Source organism: Rhinoraja longicauda, chromosome 30 (assembly GCF_053455715.1).
Source record: "Rhinoraja longicauda isolate Sanriku21f chromosome 30, sRhiLon1.1, whole genome shotgun sequence".
NCBI classification, from domain to species: domain Eukaryota; kingdom Metazoa; phylum Chordata; class Chondrichthyes; order Rajiformes; family Arhynchobatidae; genus Rhinoraja; species Rhinoraja longicauda.
The window spans coordinates 29,629,392-29,644,039 of record NC_135982.1 but is presented as its reverse complement, the minus strand read 5'-3'; the positions used below and the strand labels follow the sequence as shown (position 1 = coordinate 29,644,039).

The 14,648-nt window shown below is 51.4% G+C and overlaps 1 protein-coding gene across 1 annotated transcript; it reads right to left on the bottom strand.

Annotated features, from left to right (window-relative positions):
• Positions 1-2,008: 2,008 nt before the first annotated feature.
• On the bottom strand, positions 2,009-14,136 carry LOC144608099 (chymotrypsin-like elastase family member 2A; the record flags this gene model as incomplete). Its single annotated transcript, XM_078425426.1, has 8 exons — positions 2,009-2,026; positions 4,398-4,547; positions 5,742-5,887; positions 7,626-7,762; positions 9,450-9,578; positions 10,696-10,793; positions 12,077-12,165; positions 13,971-14,136. Coding segments are annotated over 8 exons (933 nt in total), but the record flags the coding sequence as incomplete, so codon positions are not given.
• Positions 14,137-14,648: the final 512 nt, after the last annotated feature.

Genomic DNA, 14,648 nt, shown 5'->3' with positions numbered 1-14,648 from the left:
TTTTAATAAAAGGATACTTGTGTTTACCTTGGTTCCCCCTCGGCTCCTGCGTTTGCAGCCCAGTTGAATTTTCACATCAGGGATCGGTGATTGTATTGATGGGAAGATGCAGCAGGGAAATAGGCCATTCGGCCCATTAAATCCATGCTGACCATCAATCACCCATTAACACTGGTTCCATGTTAGAAACATACACAATCGGTGCAGGAGGAGGCCATTCAGCCATTCGAACCAGCACCGCCATTCAACGTGATCATGGCTGATCATCCAGAATCAGTGCCCCGTTCCTGCTTTCCCCCATATCCCTTGATTCTGTTAGCCCTCAGAGCTGTATCTGACTCTCTGTTGAAGACGTTATCCCACTTTCACCCTCCATGCTGTAGATGACTGGCGGTGGGTGGGTGGGTGGGTGGGCATAGACTGTGCCTTGCTGTGCCATGTGTTGGCAGCTGGGCAGATGGCTGAGTCTGGCTCCCTGCTACTGGGGGAGCCCTGGGGTCTACACAGCAATGTGGGGTCAGGTGGGGTTACCAGGGAGTAGAGGAGACCGGAGGGACAAGGAGCAGAAGGCAATGAGATGGAGGGCTAAAGTGGTCGGCATTTAGCGAGCTGTGGAAGCTGGGCGGTGTGGCCCGCGGCCTGGACTCTGGGTCAATGGAGCTGTGGGTCAGCAAGCTACGGCCACGGACATCGAGGGGGGTCGGGCCGGCAGTCGATGGGGATCAGCGATCAAGGACGGACACGCCACTGGGGGCAGAGCTGGACCTGGTGGTGGTGGTGGTATTGCAGAACATCAGTGACTTTTTGGGTTTTGAGATATTTTTATTTCCAGACTTTTACCAGTTCGGTATCATGTTCATCGCACTATTCATAAGTGATAGGGACAGAATTAGGCCATTCGGCCCATCCAGTCTTCTCTGCCATTCAATCATGGCTGATCTATCTCTCTCCTAACCCCATTCTCCTGTCTTCTCCCCATAACCCCTGACACCCGCACTAATCAGGCAGGAACGGGGTACTGATTGAGAATGATCAGCCATGATCACGGTGAATGGCGGTGCTGGCTCAAAGGGCTGAATGGCCTCCTCCTGCACCTATTGTCTATTGTCTATCTATCTCTGCCTTAAAGATATCCACTTTGCCACAGGCGACATCTCTGGAGAGAAGGAATGGGTGACGTTTTGGGTCACCTCAATCTGAAAGGTCACCTATTCCTCCTCTCCAGAGATGCTGCCCGTCCCATTGAGTTACTCCAGCAACTGGGTCTATCTTCAGTGTAAACCAGCATCTGCAGTTACTTTCTACACCTCAAAAATAGCCATTGACTTGGCTGTTGTAGCTCATTCGTGTTACAAACTGGATAGAAAGACTGGATAGACTCGGCTTGTACTCGCTGGAATTTAGCAGATTGGGGGGGATCTTATAGAAACTTACAAAATTCTTAAGGGGTTGGAGAGGCTAGATGCAGGAAGATTGTTCCCGATGTTGGGGAAGTCCAGAACAAGGGGTCACAGTTTAAGGATAAGGGGGAAGTCTTTTAGGACCGAGATGAGAAAGTTTTTTTTCACACAGAGTGGTGAGTCTGTGGAATTCTCTGCCACAGAAGGTAGTTGAGGCCAGTTCATTGGCTATATTTAAGAGGGAGTTAGATGTGGCCCTTGTGGCTAAAGGGATCAGGGGGTATGGAGAGAAGGCAGGTACAGGATACTGAGTTGGATGATCAGCCATGATCATATTGAATGGCGGTGCAGGCTCGAAGGGCCGAATGGCCTACTCCTGCACCTACTTTCTATGTTTCTAAACACGGCACAAAGTTCCTGGAATAAGGGTCTTTGCATTCACATGATTCTGTGGAGCTCATGTGTATCAGTGCGATGGACCCAAGGATACACAAGGACACCACTGGCAAATGAACACATCACACAGCTGTACACATTTTTAAAAACACATTTATTTTTTATCCTGATTTTCAGGCGGTGGAATCTTTTGAAATTTGGTGTGGAACACCTCAGTTGTTCATCATTTTCTGCAAAGTAAAAGAATTACTGTTATAATAGATTTATCAATGTAAATTGTCGCTAGCGTGTGTCGGATAGTGTTAGTGTGTGTGGGGATCGCTGGTCGGTGTGGACTCGATGGGCCGAAGGGCCAGTTTCTGCGCAGTGTCTCTAAACTAAACTAAACTAAACCGGGTATGTAGGAAAGAACTGCAGACGCTGGTTTAAATCGAAGGTAGACACAAAATGCTGGAGTAACTCAGCGGGTCAGGCTGCATCTCTGGCGAGAGGGAATGGGTGACGTTTCAGGTGGGGACACTTCTTCAGACTGAGAGTCGGGGGAGAGAGAGACACACAGATAAGGAAGTGTAAGGTGTGAAAACAAGACATCAAAGGAGATGGAAATGAAGGAAAATATAGAATAGATCGTTGTTGGCTGGGAGAAGGTGACCATGAACCATACAGAGATAAAATGTAGTGAAGGGAATAGTCAGACTGGTCAGAGGACTAGGAAGGGGGAGGGATGGAGAGAGAGGGAAAGCAAAGGTTACTTGAAGTTAGAGAAGTCAATATTCATACCGCTGGGGTGTAAGCTATCCAATCTGCACTGGGCCTCACTCACTCTGACCCAGAACGTTGCCTCTACACACACTATGGAGTGGACGGAAGGTGCAGACACAGGGGCCTGGGGAGGGGGCGGTCAGGGGGTGACCATGAGGGAAGGAACTTGAAAATGGAGACTTTGGCAGCAGGGTTAAACAACTGGAGATGACACAAGGATGAGAGCAAGGGTACTGCAAAAGATCAAGGACCAGTCTCACCCCGGCCACTCCATCTTCCCCCCATCTAATAGGCAAGACGTACAGAAGTGTGAAACGCACACCTCCACATTCAGGGGCAGTTTCTTCCCAGCTGTTATCAGGCAACTGAACCATCCTCTCACCCGGGTCCTGAACTACTATCTACCTCATTGGAGACTCTCGGACTATCTTTGATCCGACTTTGCTGGCTTTACCTTGCACTGAACATTATTCACTTTATTTCCTTATACTCGCTGGAATTTAGAAGATTGAGGGGGGATCTTATAGAAACTTACAAAATTCTTAAGGGGTTGGACGGGCTAGATGCAGGAAGATTGTTCCCGATGTTGGGGAAGTCCAGAACAAGGGGTCACAGTTTAAGGATAAGGGGGAAGTCTTTTAGGACCGAGATGAGAACGTTTTTTTTCACACAGAGAGTGGTGAATCTGTGGAATTCTCTGCCACAGAAGGTAGTTGAGGCCAGTTCATTGGCTATATTTAAGAGGGAGTTAGATGTGGCCCTTGTGGCTAAAGGGATCAGGGGGTATGGAGAGAAGGCAGGTACAGGCTATTGAGTTGGATGATCAGCCATGATCATATTGAATGGCGGTGCAGGCTCGAAGGGCCGAATGGCCTACTCCTGCACCTATTTTCTATGTTTCCTTCATAGTGTATCTGTAACTGTGGACGGCTCAATTATGATCGTATTGCCTTTCCACTGACTGGTGAGCACACAACGAAAGCTTTTCACTGAAGGAAAGAACAGCAGATGCTGGTTTAACCAGAAGATAGACACAAAATGCTGGAGTAACTCAGCGGGACAGGCAGCGTCTCTGGAGAGAAGGAATGGGTGACCTTTCTGGTCTGAAGTAGGGTCTCGACCTGAAACGTCACCCATTCCTTCTCTCCAGAGACGCTGCCTGTCCCGCTGAGTTACTCCAGCACCTTGTGTCCATCTTCAGCTGTTCACTGTACCCGCGTACGTGACAATAAACTAAACTCCAACACCAGCCAGATTTAGTGAGGGTCCAACTCTAGAAGCACTTTAGTGAGGGGTCCAACTCTAGCCAGTACTTTTGTGAGGATCCAACCACAGCCAGCTTTAGTGAGGGGTCCAACCACGGCCTTTAGTGAGGGTCCAACTCTAGAAGCACTTTAGTGAGGGACCAACCACGGCCTTTAGTGAGGGGTCCAACCACAGCCAGCACTTTAGTGAGGGGTCCAACCATGGCCTTTAGTGAGGGGTCCAACTCTAGCCAGTACTTTAGTGAGGGGTCCAACCACAGCCAGCTTTAGTGAGGGGTCCAACCACAGCCAGCACTTTAGTGAGGGGTCCAACCACGGCCTTTAGTGAGGGTCCAACCACAGCCAGCTTTAGTGAGGGGTCCAACCACGGCCTTTAGTGAGGGGTCCAACTCTAGAAGCACTTTAGTGAGGGTCCAACCACGGCCAGCACTTTAGTGAGGGGTCCAACCACAGCCAGCTTTAGTGAGGGGTCCAACTCTAGCCAGTACTTTAGTGAGGGGTACAACCACGGCCTTTAGTGAGGGTCCAACCACGGCCAGCACTTTAGTGAGGGGTTGTCTCGGTGCGAGGGTACCTCAGTGATCCAGTCGTTGTAGGCCGACACACGTGTGAAGACGGTTGGTTTGTTCTGGTGGCTGCAGCGGGATGACCCAAAGCTGACCACACCATGGACCTCCCACTGGCCGTCAGTGTTGGGGCAGTTCAGAGGCCCCCCCGAGTCTCCCTGGTCGTTTTAACCAAAAATAATCCAGACAATTATTTACAATAATATGTGCAATAAGAAATAATTCTAAACAAGACCCACCACCAGAGTACAAGTCAAACTAATGTTCTTACATCACTATTTCCCCATCCTTATCCAGGATGCACCCCCCCCTCCCCTCACGGTGCCCAGGGGTCCCAGAGACCCCCAGGGTGCCCGTGGACAGCGCGTGGTCCCTCTCTAACCCCACCCGGACGCGGACGGACGTAACCCCGGAAAAGGGGCGGGCGGCCGGCTCGGGCAGAGCCCTCTTCCACCTGGCGCCATGACTCATGGATGGCCAGCTTGGCCAGGCCCAGGAGCAACCCAACCCAACTAGGACATCCTCGCACCCCCACCACCCTCTCCCCCACGCACAGGGTGGCCAGAGATGAGGGCGGTGGGTGTGAAGTGCAGCCAGAAGGCAAGGAGCAGCCCCTTTAGATATTGGACCAGGGGCTGCAACCTCACACACTCCATGTACACGTGGTACACAGACTCACACACTCCATGTACACGTGGTACACAGACTCACACACGCCATGTACACGTGGTACACAGACTCACACACTCCATGTACACGTGGAACACAGACTCACACACTCCATGTACACGTGGTACACAGACTCACACACGCCATGTACACGTGGTACACAGACTCACACACTCCATGTACACGTGGTACACAGACTCACACACTCCATGTACACGTGGTACACAGACACACACGCCATGTACACGTACACAGACTCACACACTCCATGTACACGTGGTACACAGACTCACACACTCCATGTACACGTGGTACACAGACTCACACACTCCATGTACACGTGGTACACAGACATTTCAACGGAATCAAGGGATACGTGGAGAGGGCAGGAACAGGTACAGATTGTAGATGATCAGCCATGATCACATTGAATGGCGATGCTGGCTTGAAGGGCTGAATGGCCTCCTCCTGCACCTGTTGTCTATGCTTCTATGTTACTCCCAGCCCCAGGGACCCCCAGCCCCAGGGACCCCCAGTCCCAGGGAGAGACTCCCAGCCTGGGGTGGGGAGCACAGACACCGGGCAGCCACTGCAGCGGGGGCCAGGGGATGTGGGGGAGCGGGGGGGGAGCGGGGAGATCGGGCCCCCTGCAGACGGGGGGGGGGTCTCGCTTGTGAACTCACGTTGCATCCGGAGACAACACCGTCACCACCGGCACAAACCATGGACTCCTTGACCATCATCCACCACCAGCTGGGCTGTGAGCAGGTGGCGTAGTCCACCACGGGCAGCATCGCCTGCTGGAGCACGTTGGACACCGAGCCACCGGCTACAAGACAACACCACCAGTCAACACCCCCTCGCTCCTCCCACAACCCCCCACTCCCCCTCGCTCCCCCTCGCTCCCCCCCGCTCCTTCTCACTCCCCCCGCTCCCCCCTTGCTCCCCCCCACTCCCCCTCGCTCCCCCCTCGCTCTACCCATTGCGTCGGGCACGGTGGCGCAGCGGGTAGAGCTGCTGCCTCACAGCCCCAGAGATCCAGGTTCCATCCTGACTACGGGTGCTGTCTGTACGGAGTTCGTACGTTCTCCCCGGGACCATGTGGGTTTTCTCCGGGTGCTCCGGTTTCCTCCCACACTCCAAGGACGTGCAGGTTTGTAGGTTGATTGGCTTGGTGTTTATATACTGTTTATGTCTGTGTTGTTAGGTCTGTATGCCATGGTATGTTCTTCTTTATCCCTACACTGATGTACAGCACTTTGGTCAACGTGGGTTGTTTTTAAATGTGCTCTACAATTAAAATTGACTTGGCTTGGCTTGACTTGGTGTACAGGTGGTCCCCAGCTTACGATGCCTCGTCTTGCGATAGTTCCACTTTGAGACGGTGCAAACGACAGCGACCCACAAATGTAACCCGTGATCCCGACACATGATCGCGTGTATCAATCACAATGCGTGTCGACTTACGATACTTTCAGATTCCAATGGGTTTCACGGAACGGAACCCGATGGGAAGCCGAGGGGCATCTGTGACTGTAAATTGTCACACTTGCTCAGGTGAAACTCCATAAAAGGCTGTGCAATAGTTATAACCATTATATAATTGCAGACATAAATTGTTACAGGGAGAAGGCAGGAGAATAGTGTTGAGGGCCTTCCATCACAGTGAGGAGGGGACTCACTGTGATGGATGTTTCTTTTTGTTTTGTGTTGGTTTGTGATTGTGTGAGTTATTGCTTATTTTTATTGATCTTATTGTTGGACTGTGGGTAATGGAATTTCATTCAAAAGACTTGTTTTTTTGACAATAAAGGTTATTCTCATTCTGAGAGTGGAAGATAGATCATCCATGATTGAATGGCAGAGTAGACTTGATGGGCCGAATGGCCTAATTCTGCTCCTATGACTTGTGAACTTCTGACTCTAACAAACCTACAATAGGCAGACATGTCGATGCATTTGGATCATGGAGCTTAGTTTGGATACTTGTGTTGAGAAACACTGCCTTATAATTGTTCAGGAAAGAAAACTGCAGATGCTGGTTTAAATCAAACGTAGACACAAAGTGCTGGAGTAACTCAGCAGGTCAGGCAGCATCTCTGGGGAGAAGGAATGGGTGATGATTCAGGTCTCGACCCAAAGAGTCACCCATTCCTTTTCTCCAGAGATGTTACCTGACCCGCTGAGTTACTCCAGCATTTTGTGACTGCCTTATTGTTATTCATTGTGTACGCACGTCTCCGCTTCTCATGTGTCTCATGGGGCCACAGTTTAAGAATAAGGGGTAGGCCATTTAGAACGGAGATGAGGAAAAACTTTTTCAGTCAGAGAGTTGTGAATCTGTGCAATTCACTGGCTCAGAAGGCAGTGGAGACCAATTCTCAGAATGCATTCAAGAGAGAGCTAGATAGAGCTCTTAAGGATAGCGGAGTCAGGGGGTATGGGGAGAAGGCAGGAACGGGGTACTGATTGAGAATGATCAGCCATGATCACATTGAAAGGCAGTGCTGGCTCTAAGGGCTGAATGGCCTCCTCCTGCACCTATTGTCTATTGTCTATTGACTCACCCTTCAGCAGTCCCCAGCCAGTGATGTAGCAACTGTAGTGGTTGGGTAAGATGGTACCGGGGGCCGGGATACAGCCCACGCCCACTTTGTCCGTCAGCACCACCGGTTCAGCAAGTTTGACCAACGCAATATCATAACTAGCAGAAGAAAGACAAATATTTCAGTGCTGACATTTACCTCCCTGAATATGGTTTTATTTGACAGCTGCAGCACAGAAACAGGCACGCCGAGCCCCCACCGAGCACACAGGCCCACCGAGCCCACGCCGAGCCCACGCCGAGCCCACGCCGAGCCCACGCCGAGCCCACGCCGAGCCCACGCCGAGCCCACGCCGAGCCCACACCGAGCCCACGCGCCCACCGAGCACACAGGCCCACCGAGCCCACGCCGAGCCCACACCGAGCCCACGCCGAGCCCACGCCGAGCCCACGCCGAGCCCACGCCGAGCCCACGCCGAGCCCACGCGCCCACCGAGCACACAGGCCCACCGAGCCCACGCCGAGCCCACGCCGAGCCCACGCCGAGCCCATGCCGAGCAGCAATCACCCACACACTGGCACCATCCCACACACACTGGCACCATCCCACACACACCAACACTATCCTACACACACTAACACTATCCCCCACACACTAACACTATCCCACACACACTAACACTATCCCACACACACTGGCACCATCCCACACACACCAACACTATCCTACACACACTAACACTATCCCACACACACTAGCACTATCCCACACACACTAACACTATCCCACACACACTAACACTATCCCACACACACTAGCACTATCCCACACACACTAACACTATCCCACACACACTAACATTATCCCACACACACTAACACTATCCTACACACTAGGGACACATTTTATAATTTTTACCAAAGCCAATTAACCTACAAACCTGAACGTCTTTGGAGAGTGGTAGGAAACCGGAGCGCCCGGAGAAAACCCACGCAGTAACAGGGAGAACGTGCAAACTCCGTACAGTCAGTACCTGCCCATAGTATTGAACCTGGGTCTGTGGCGCTGTGAGGCAGCAACTCTATGCTGCATTCGCTGTAAAGCAGCAACTCTACCGGGCGGCACGGTAGCGCAGCGGTAGAGTTGCTGCTTTACAGCGAATGCAGCGTCGGAGACTCAGGTTCGATCCTGACTACGGGTGCTGCACTGTAAGGAGTTTGTACGTTCTCCCCGTGACCTGCGTGGGTTTTCTCCGAGATCTTCGGTTTCCTCCCACACTCCAAAGACGTACAGGTATGTAGGTTAATTGGCTGGGTAAATGTAAAAATTGTCCCTAGTGGGTGTAGGATAGTGTTAATGTACGGGGATCACTGGGCGGCACGGACTTGGTGGGCCGAAAAGGCCTGTTTCCGGCTGTATATATATGATATGATATGATACCGCTGCGCTACCGTGCCGCCCTTCCTTTGTCCCAGTCTCCACCTATATCCTTCCTTTGTCCCACCCCCGACATCAGTCTGAAGAAGGATCTCGACCCGAAACGTCACCCATTCCTTCTCTCCCGAGATGCTGTCTGACCTGCTGAGTTACTCCAGCATTTTGTGAATAAATCTATATGCATCTGTTTGCTGTGATTATTTTGTAACTCGATGCCACAGAATATTTAAACCAGTGGAACAGGCCAATTGGCCCAAGATGTCCAGGCCAGCGTTTATCTCTGTATGAACCTTCTCCCACCTCGTCTACTTGCCCCGACCACCTTGTATTTATCTAGGTTCCCCTTCAGCGTCTCATTGCTGGAGCAGACAGCTGGCGTTCCCCGGCCGGTCACATTCACCCACTGACCCGTTGACAGCAAAGATCATGCTGAACTTCTCGTGAGGGATGAGCTTCTCTACGGCAGCGTAGACTGAACCGGCTTCATCGTCGGAGAGGGTCTGTTTGCCGAGGCCCACTCTGTAGGTGTACTTGTTGCTGCGAGAAGAAAAGAAATTGTAACTAACGGAGAAACGCTTCAGAATCATTCGGGCCATCAAGTCGGCGATCGCTTCGCTCAACACCTGCGCTCGGTCCGCATTGACCAAACTGATCTCCCGGTGGCTGAGCACTTCAACTCCCCCTCCCATTCCCAGTCTGACCTTTCTGTCATGGGCCTCCTCCAGTGCCATAGTGAGGCCCACCGGAAATTGGAGGAACAGCACCTCATATTTCGCCTGGGCAGTTTGCAGCCCAGTGGTATGAACATCGACTTCTCCAACTTTAGATAGTTCCTCTGTCCCTCCCGTCCCCTCCTCCTTCCCAGATCTCCCTCTATCTTCCTGTCTCCACCTATATCCTTCCTTTGTCCTGCCCCCCTGACATCACTGTGAAGAAGGGTCTCGACCCGAAACGTCACCCATTCCTTCTCTCCCGAGATGCTGCCTGACCTGCTGAGTTACTCCAGCATTTTGTGAATAAAGGCCAACAAGTCTACTCTGCCACTCAATCCTGGCTGATCTATCTCTCCCTCCGAACCTCTCTCTCCCGCCTTCTCCCCGTAACCCCTGACAAGAATCAAGAATCAAGTGTGAGCACAACGTATGATCTCAGATGTCCCAAAATGTGCTATTGAAAACTGAATGTGTAGAAAAGAACTGCAGATGCTGGTTTAAATTGAAGATAGACACAAAATGCTGGAGTAACTCAGCGGGACAGGCAGTCTGAAGAAGGGTCTCGACCCGAAACGTCACCCATTCCTTCTCTCCAGAGGTGCTGCCTGACCCGCTGAGTTACTCCAGCACTCTGTGAAACGTCACCTATCCATGTTCTCCACAGATGCTGCCTGACCCGCTGAGTTACTCCAGCACTCTGTGAAACGTCACCTATCCATGTTCTCCACAGATGCTGCCTGACCCACTGAGTTACTCCAGCACTCTGTGAAACGTCACCTATCCATGTTCTCCACAGATGCTGCCTGACCCGCTGAGTTACTCCAGCACTCTGTGTCTGTCTTCAACTAACTGCAGGATGAGTGCAGCAGATAGATGGAGTAAGGAGCAGCCCACCATCGCTGATCTTGGAAGCTAACGGGCAGATTCCGTGCGGAACTTACTTAATGCAGTGTGCTGCAGTCATGACCCATCTGGGGTCAATCAGGGACCCCCCACAAGTGTGACCCCAACGACCTTCTCGAGAAATCTGGAGGGAGATCTGCAAGAAATTCGAATGTCCGTCTTCAAAAAATATTCAATAAGAAAAAACATCTACATGTACATGAACATCTCCCACTTCAGGTAGCCCTGGCATTCCCTCTCTCTCTACACCCCCTCCTCTCCCCCCCCCCCCCAAGTCTCTCTAGCTTCTCGCTTTCACCCAACAAACAACTAACAAAGGCCTGTTTCCTTTATCATCATTACTTTTTTGCAGATATTTCATTCAATAGACAATAAACAATAGACAATAGACAATTCATTGTTCTTTATCTCTCCACATCTTCGTCTATATCTCTCGTTTCCCTTACCCTAACCAGTCTGAAGAAGGGTCTCGACCCGAAACGTCACCCATTCCTTCTCTCCAGAGATGCTGCCTGTCCCGCTGAGTTACTCCAGCATTGTGTGTCTGTCCCCATGGTTTTCTAAAGAGAGCCCCCCCTAGTCTAACCTCCCTGGAGAACTGCCCCGGTCTGTACTGCAAGCTCTGCCTGTGGCCGCTGCTCAGAGTGAACTTGATCTTTGTCCATCATTAGTACACGTGGGGTGGGGGGTGGGGGGGTTGGGAGGGGGGGGGGCTGCTTTATGTCCTCGTGGTCCACCGTGGGCAGCTCTACAGAACTGGCAACATTGGCAGCAAAGCCTCAACTACGATATTCTGAAGCACCAATTGCCACTTTTAATTGTTGTAGTTGACACACGAAAGAAAAGGATTAGTAAACGTACAGCTCGATTGTTCACACGCGTGTACACACCAGGAACAGAATCTCTGCCTCGTTATTCCCGACCAGCGTTGCACCATGGTGAGACTAGGCCGGGATCAGCAGCTCATAACCTGGGTCCTTCCTGATTTTAATTTACAGTTTAGTTTAGAGATACAGCGCAGAAACACCGAGTCTGTGCCGACCAGCGATCCCCACACACTAACACTGTGCTACACACACACTGGGGACAACGTACAATGTTATCAAAGCCAATTAACCTGTATACCTGTCTGTCTTTGCAGTGTGAGAGGAAACTAGAGCACCCGGAGAAAACCCACGCAGGTCACGGGGAGAACGTACAAACCATACAGACGGCACCCGTAGTCAGGATGGAACCCGGGTCTCTGACGCTGTGAGGCAGCAGCTCTACCCGCTGCACCACCGTGCCTATCAATCTGCACCAGGTTGTCCACAAGCGTGGGGCTTGCAGCAAATGAGGTGCTAAAACTCAACGGTTCAAACACTTTGAACAACCAGAGACTTCAAAGACAGACGTGGTTTGGTTTGCGTGCTGACCTACCTGCCATGGCCAACTGTTGGGTCTGGCATCTGCACCACCGACCACCTTGGACAGGATGGGTTGGTACGTGGGGGTACCACAACCGTACACTGCAAAAGATGGCACTTTGTCAGCCTCAGGGCCTAGTCCTTGCAACATGGCCCTGACCCTCCACCCAAACCCACCCCTGCCTGAGAGATGCCCGGGCCCAGCGTCCGATCCCCACGGTAACATGGCTGAATTAGAACAAAACCTGCAATAAGCTGACAACATGGGTGGGCAGGAACTGCAGATGCTGGTTTACACCGAAGATAAACACAAAGTGCTGGAGTAACTCAGCGGGACAGGCAGCGTCTGTGGAGGAAAAGAAACAGGTGACGTTGCAGATCGAGACCTTTCTTCGGAAGTCTGAAGAAGGGTTTTGATCCAAAACGGCAACTATCCTTTAAGTCCAGAGATGCTGCCTGACCCGCTGAGTTACTCCAGCACTCTGTGAAACGTCACCTATCCATGTTCTCCACAGATGCTGCCTGATCCGCTGAGTTACTCCAGCACTCTGTGAAACGTCACCTATCCATGTTCTCCACAGATGCTGCCTGACCCGCTGAGTTACTCCAGCACTCTGTGTCAATCTTTGATTTAGAAGAAAACCTAGAATAAGCTAACCACTGTACCTTCCATAGTTCAGAGAGGTTACGAGGGAATCAAACCTTTCATAACTTTCGTAAACTAATCAACCGTTCTATTAGAGTCGTCCAGCATGGAAACAGGCCCTTCAGCCCAACCTGTCCATGCTGACCAAGATGCTCCATCCAAGCCAGTTCCATTTCCTATAACCATTCCTATCCATGGATGTGTCCAAGTGTTTTTTAAATGTTGTTATTGTACGTGTCTCAGCGACCTGCTCTGATAGCTCATTCCATACACCTACCACCCTCAGGATGGTAGTCAATCTTTCCCCTCTCACCTTAAACCGATGTCCTCTGGTTCAGGATCGCCCATCGCTGGGTAAAATACTGTGCATTCACTGCATCAATTCCCCTGATGACCTTATCCACCTCTCATAGATCACCCCTTGCCCTGTGCATTACAGGGAACAAGTTCCTAAACTGTCCAACCTCTGACTACAGCTCCGTCCCTCCAGTCCTGACATAGAAACATAGAAACATAGAAAATAGGTGCAGGAGTAGGCCATTCGGCCCTTCGAGCCTGCACCGCCATTCAATATGATCATGGCTGATCATCCAACTCAGTAGCCTGTACCTGCCTTCTCTCCATACCCCCTGATCCCTTTAGCCACAAGGGCCACATCCAACTCCCTCTTAAATATAGACAATGAACTGGCCTCAACTACCTTCTGTGGCAGAGAATTCCACAGACTCACCACTCTCTGTGTGAAGAAAAACGTTCTCATCTCGGTCCTAAAAGACTTCCCCCCTTATCCTTAAACTGTGACCCCTTGTTCTGGACTTCCCCAACATCGGGAACAATCTTCCTGCATCTAGCCTCTCCAACCCCTTAAGAATGTTGTAAGTTTCTATAAGATCCCCCCTCAATCTGCTAAATTCCAGCGACAACATCCTCCTAAATCTTCTCAACACCTTCCAGCTTCATGACATCTTTCCTTCTATTTTCAGTGGAGTTTCAGATTTACAAACAAATCTTGAAAGTGTTTCCCAATTTTATAGATCGCAAAGATGCTTCCTCTTCCTTTTCACCGTTTACATTCCTTTGCTTTTAGCTCTTGGACTTTTGCTTGAAATTGGGGAACTGGAGGTTCCCCTGTTTTTAAGTGGCTCCAATGGTCAGTGGGGTCGACAAGGGTAGCCTTTGACCCACAATGACTTCAAGAAACACTGACGACGAACTTCCACAACTAAGATGGAAGGTAAACGTGGTTACCTCACGCACTCACCGGTTGTAACAAGCAGAGCAGCCCAGGCAAGGCAGATCATGTTTGCAAGGAGTTGGGTCTCCACACACTCCGTGAGATCTATATTTATACCTGAATAGCCACTGACCTTCAGGAAGCAGTGGCATGATCTTAATTGTGGGAAAAACAACATGCGATAGAAGATTAATAACCATCAATCGATCAGACAAAGTGTCTCCTTTATCTTAAACAAGCATGAAAACAAGCAACTCCTGACCCCTCCTCTCACCTCAACGTCCTGACCCCCCCTCTCACCTCAACGTCCTGGCCCCCCCTCTCACCTCAACGTCCTGACCCCCCCTCTCACCTCAACGTCCTGACCCCCCCTCTCACCTCAACGTCCTGGCCCCCCCTCTCACCTCAACGTCCTGACCCCCCCTCTCACCTCAACGTCCTGACCCCCCCTCTCACCTCAACGTCCTGACCCCCCCTCTCACCTCAACGTCCTGGCCCCCCCTCTCACCTCAACGTCCTGGCCCCCCCTCTCACCTCAAACCCCTGCCCCCCCCTCTCACCTCAACGTCCTGGCCCCCCCTCTCACCTCAACGTCCTGACCCCCCCCTCTCACCTCAACGTCCTGACCCCCCCCTCTCACCTCAACGTCCTGGCCCCCCCCCTCTCACCTCAACGTCCTGGCCCCCCCTCTCACCTCAACGTCCT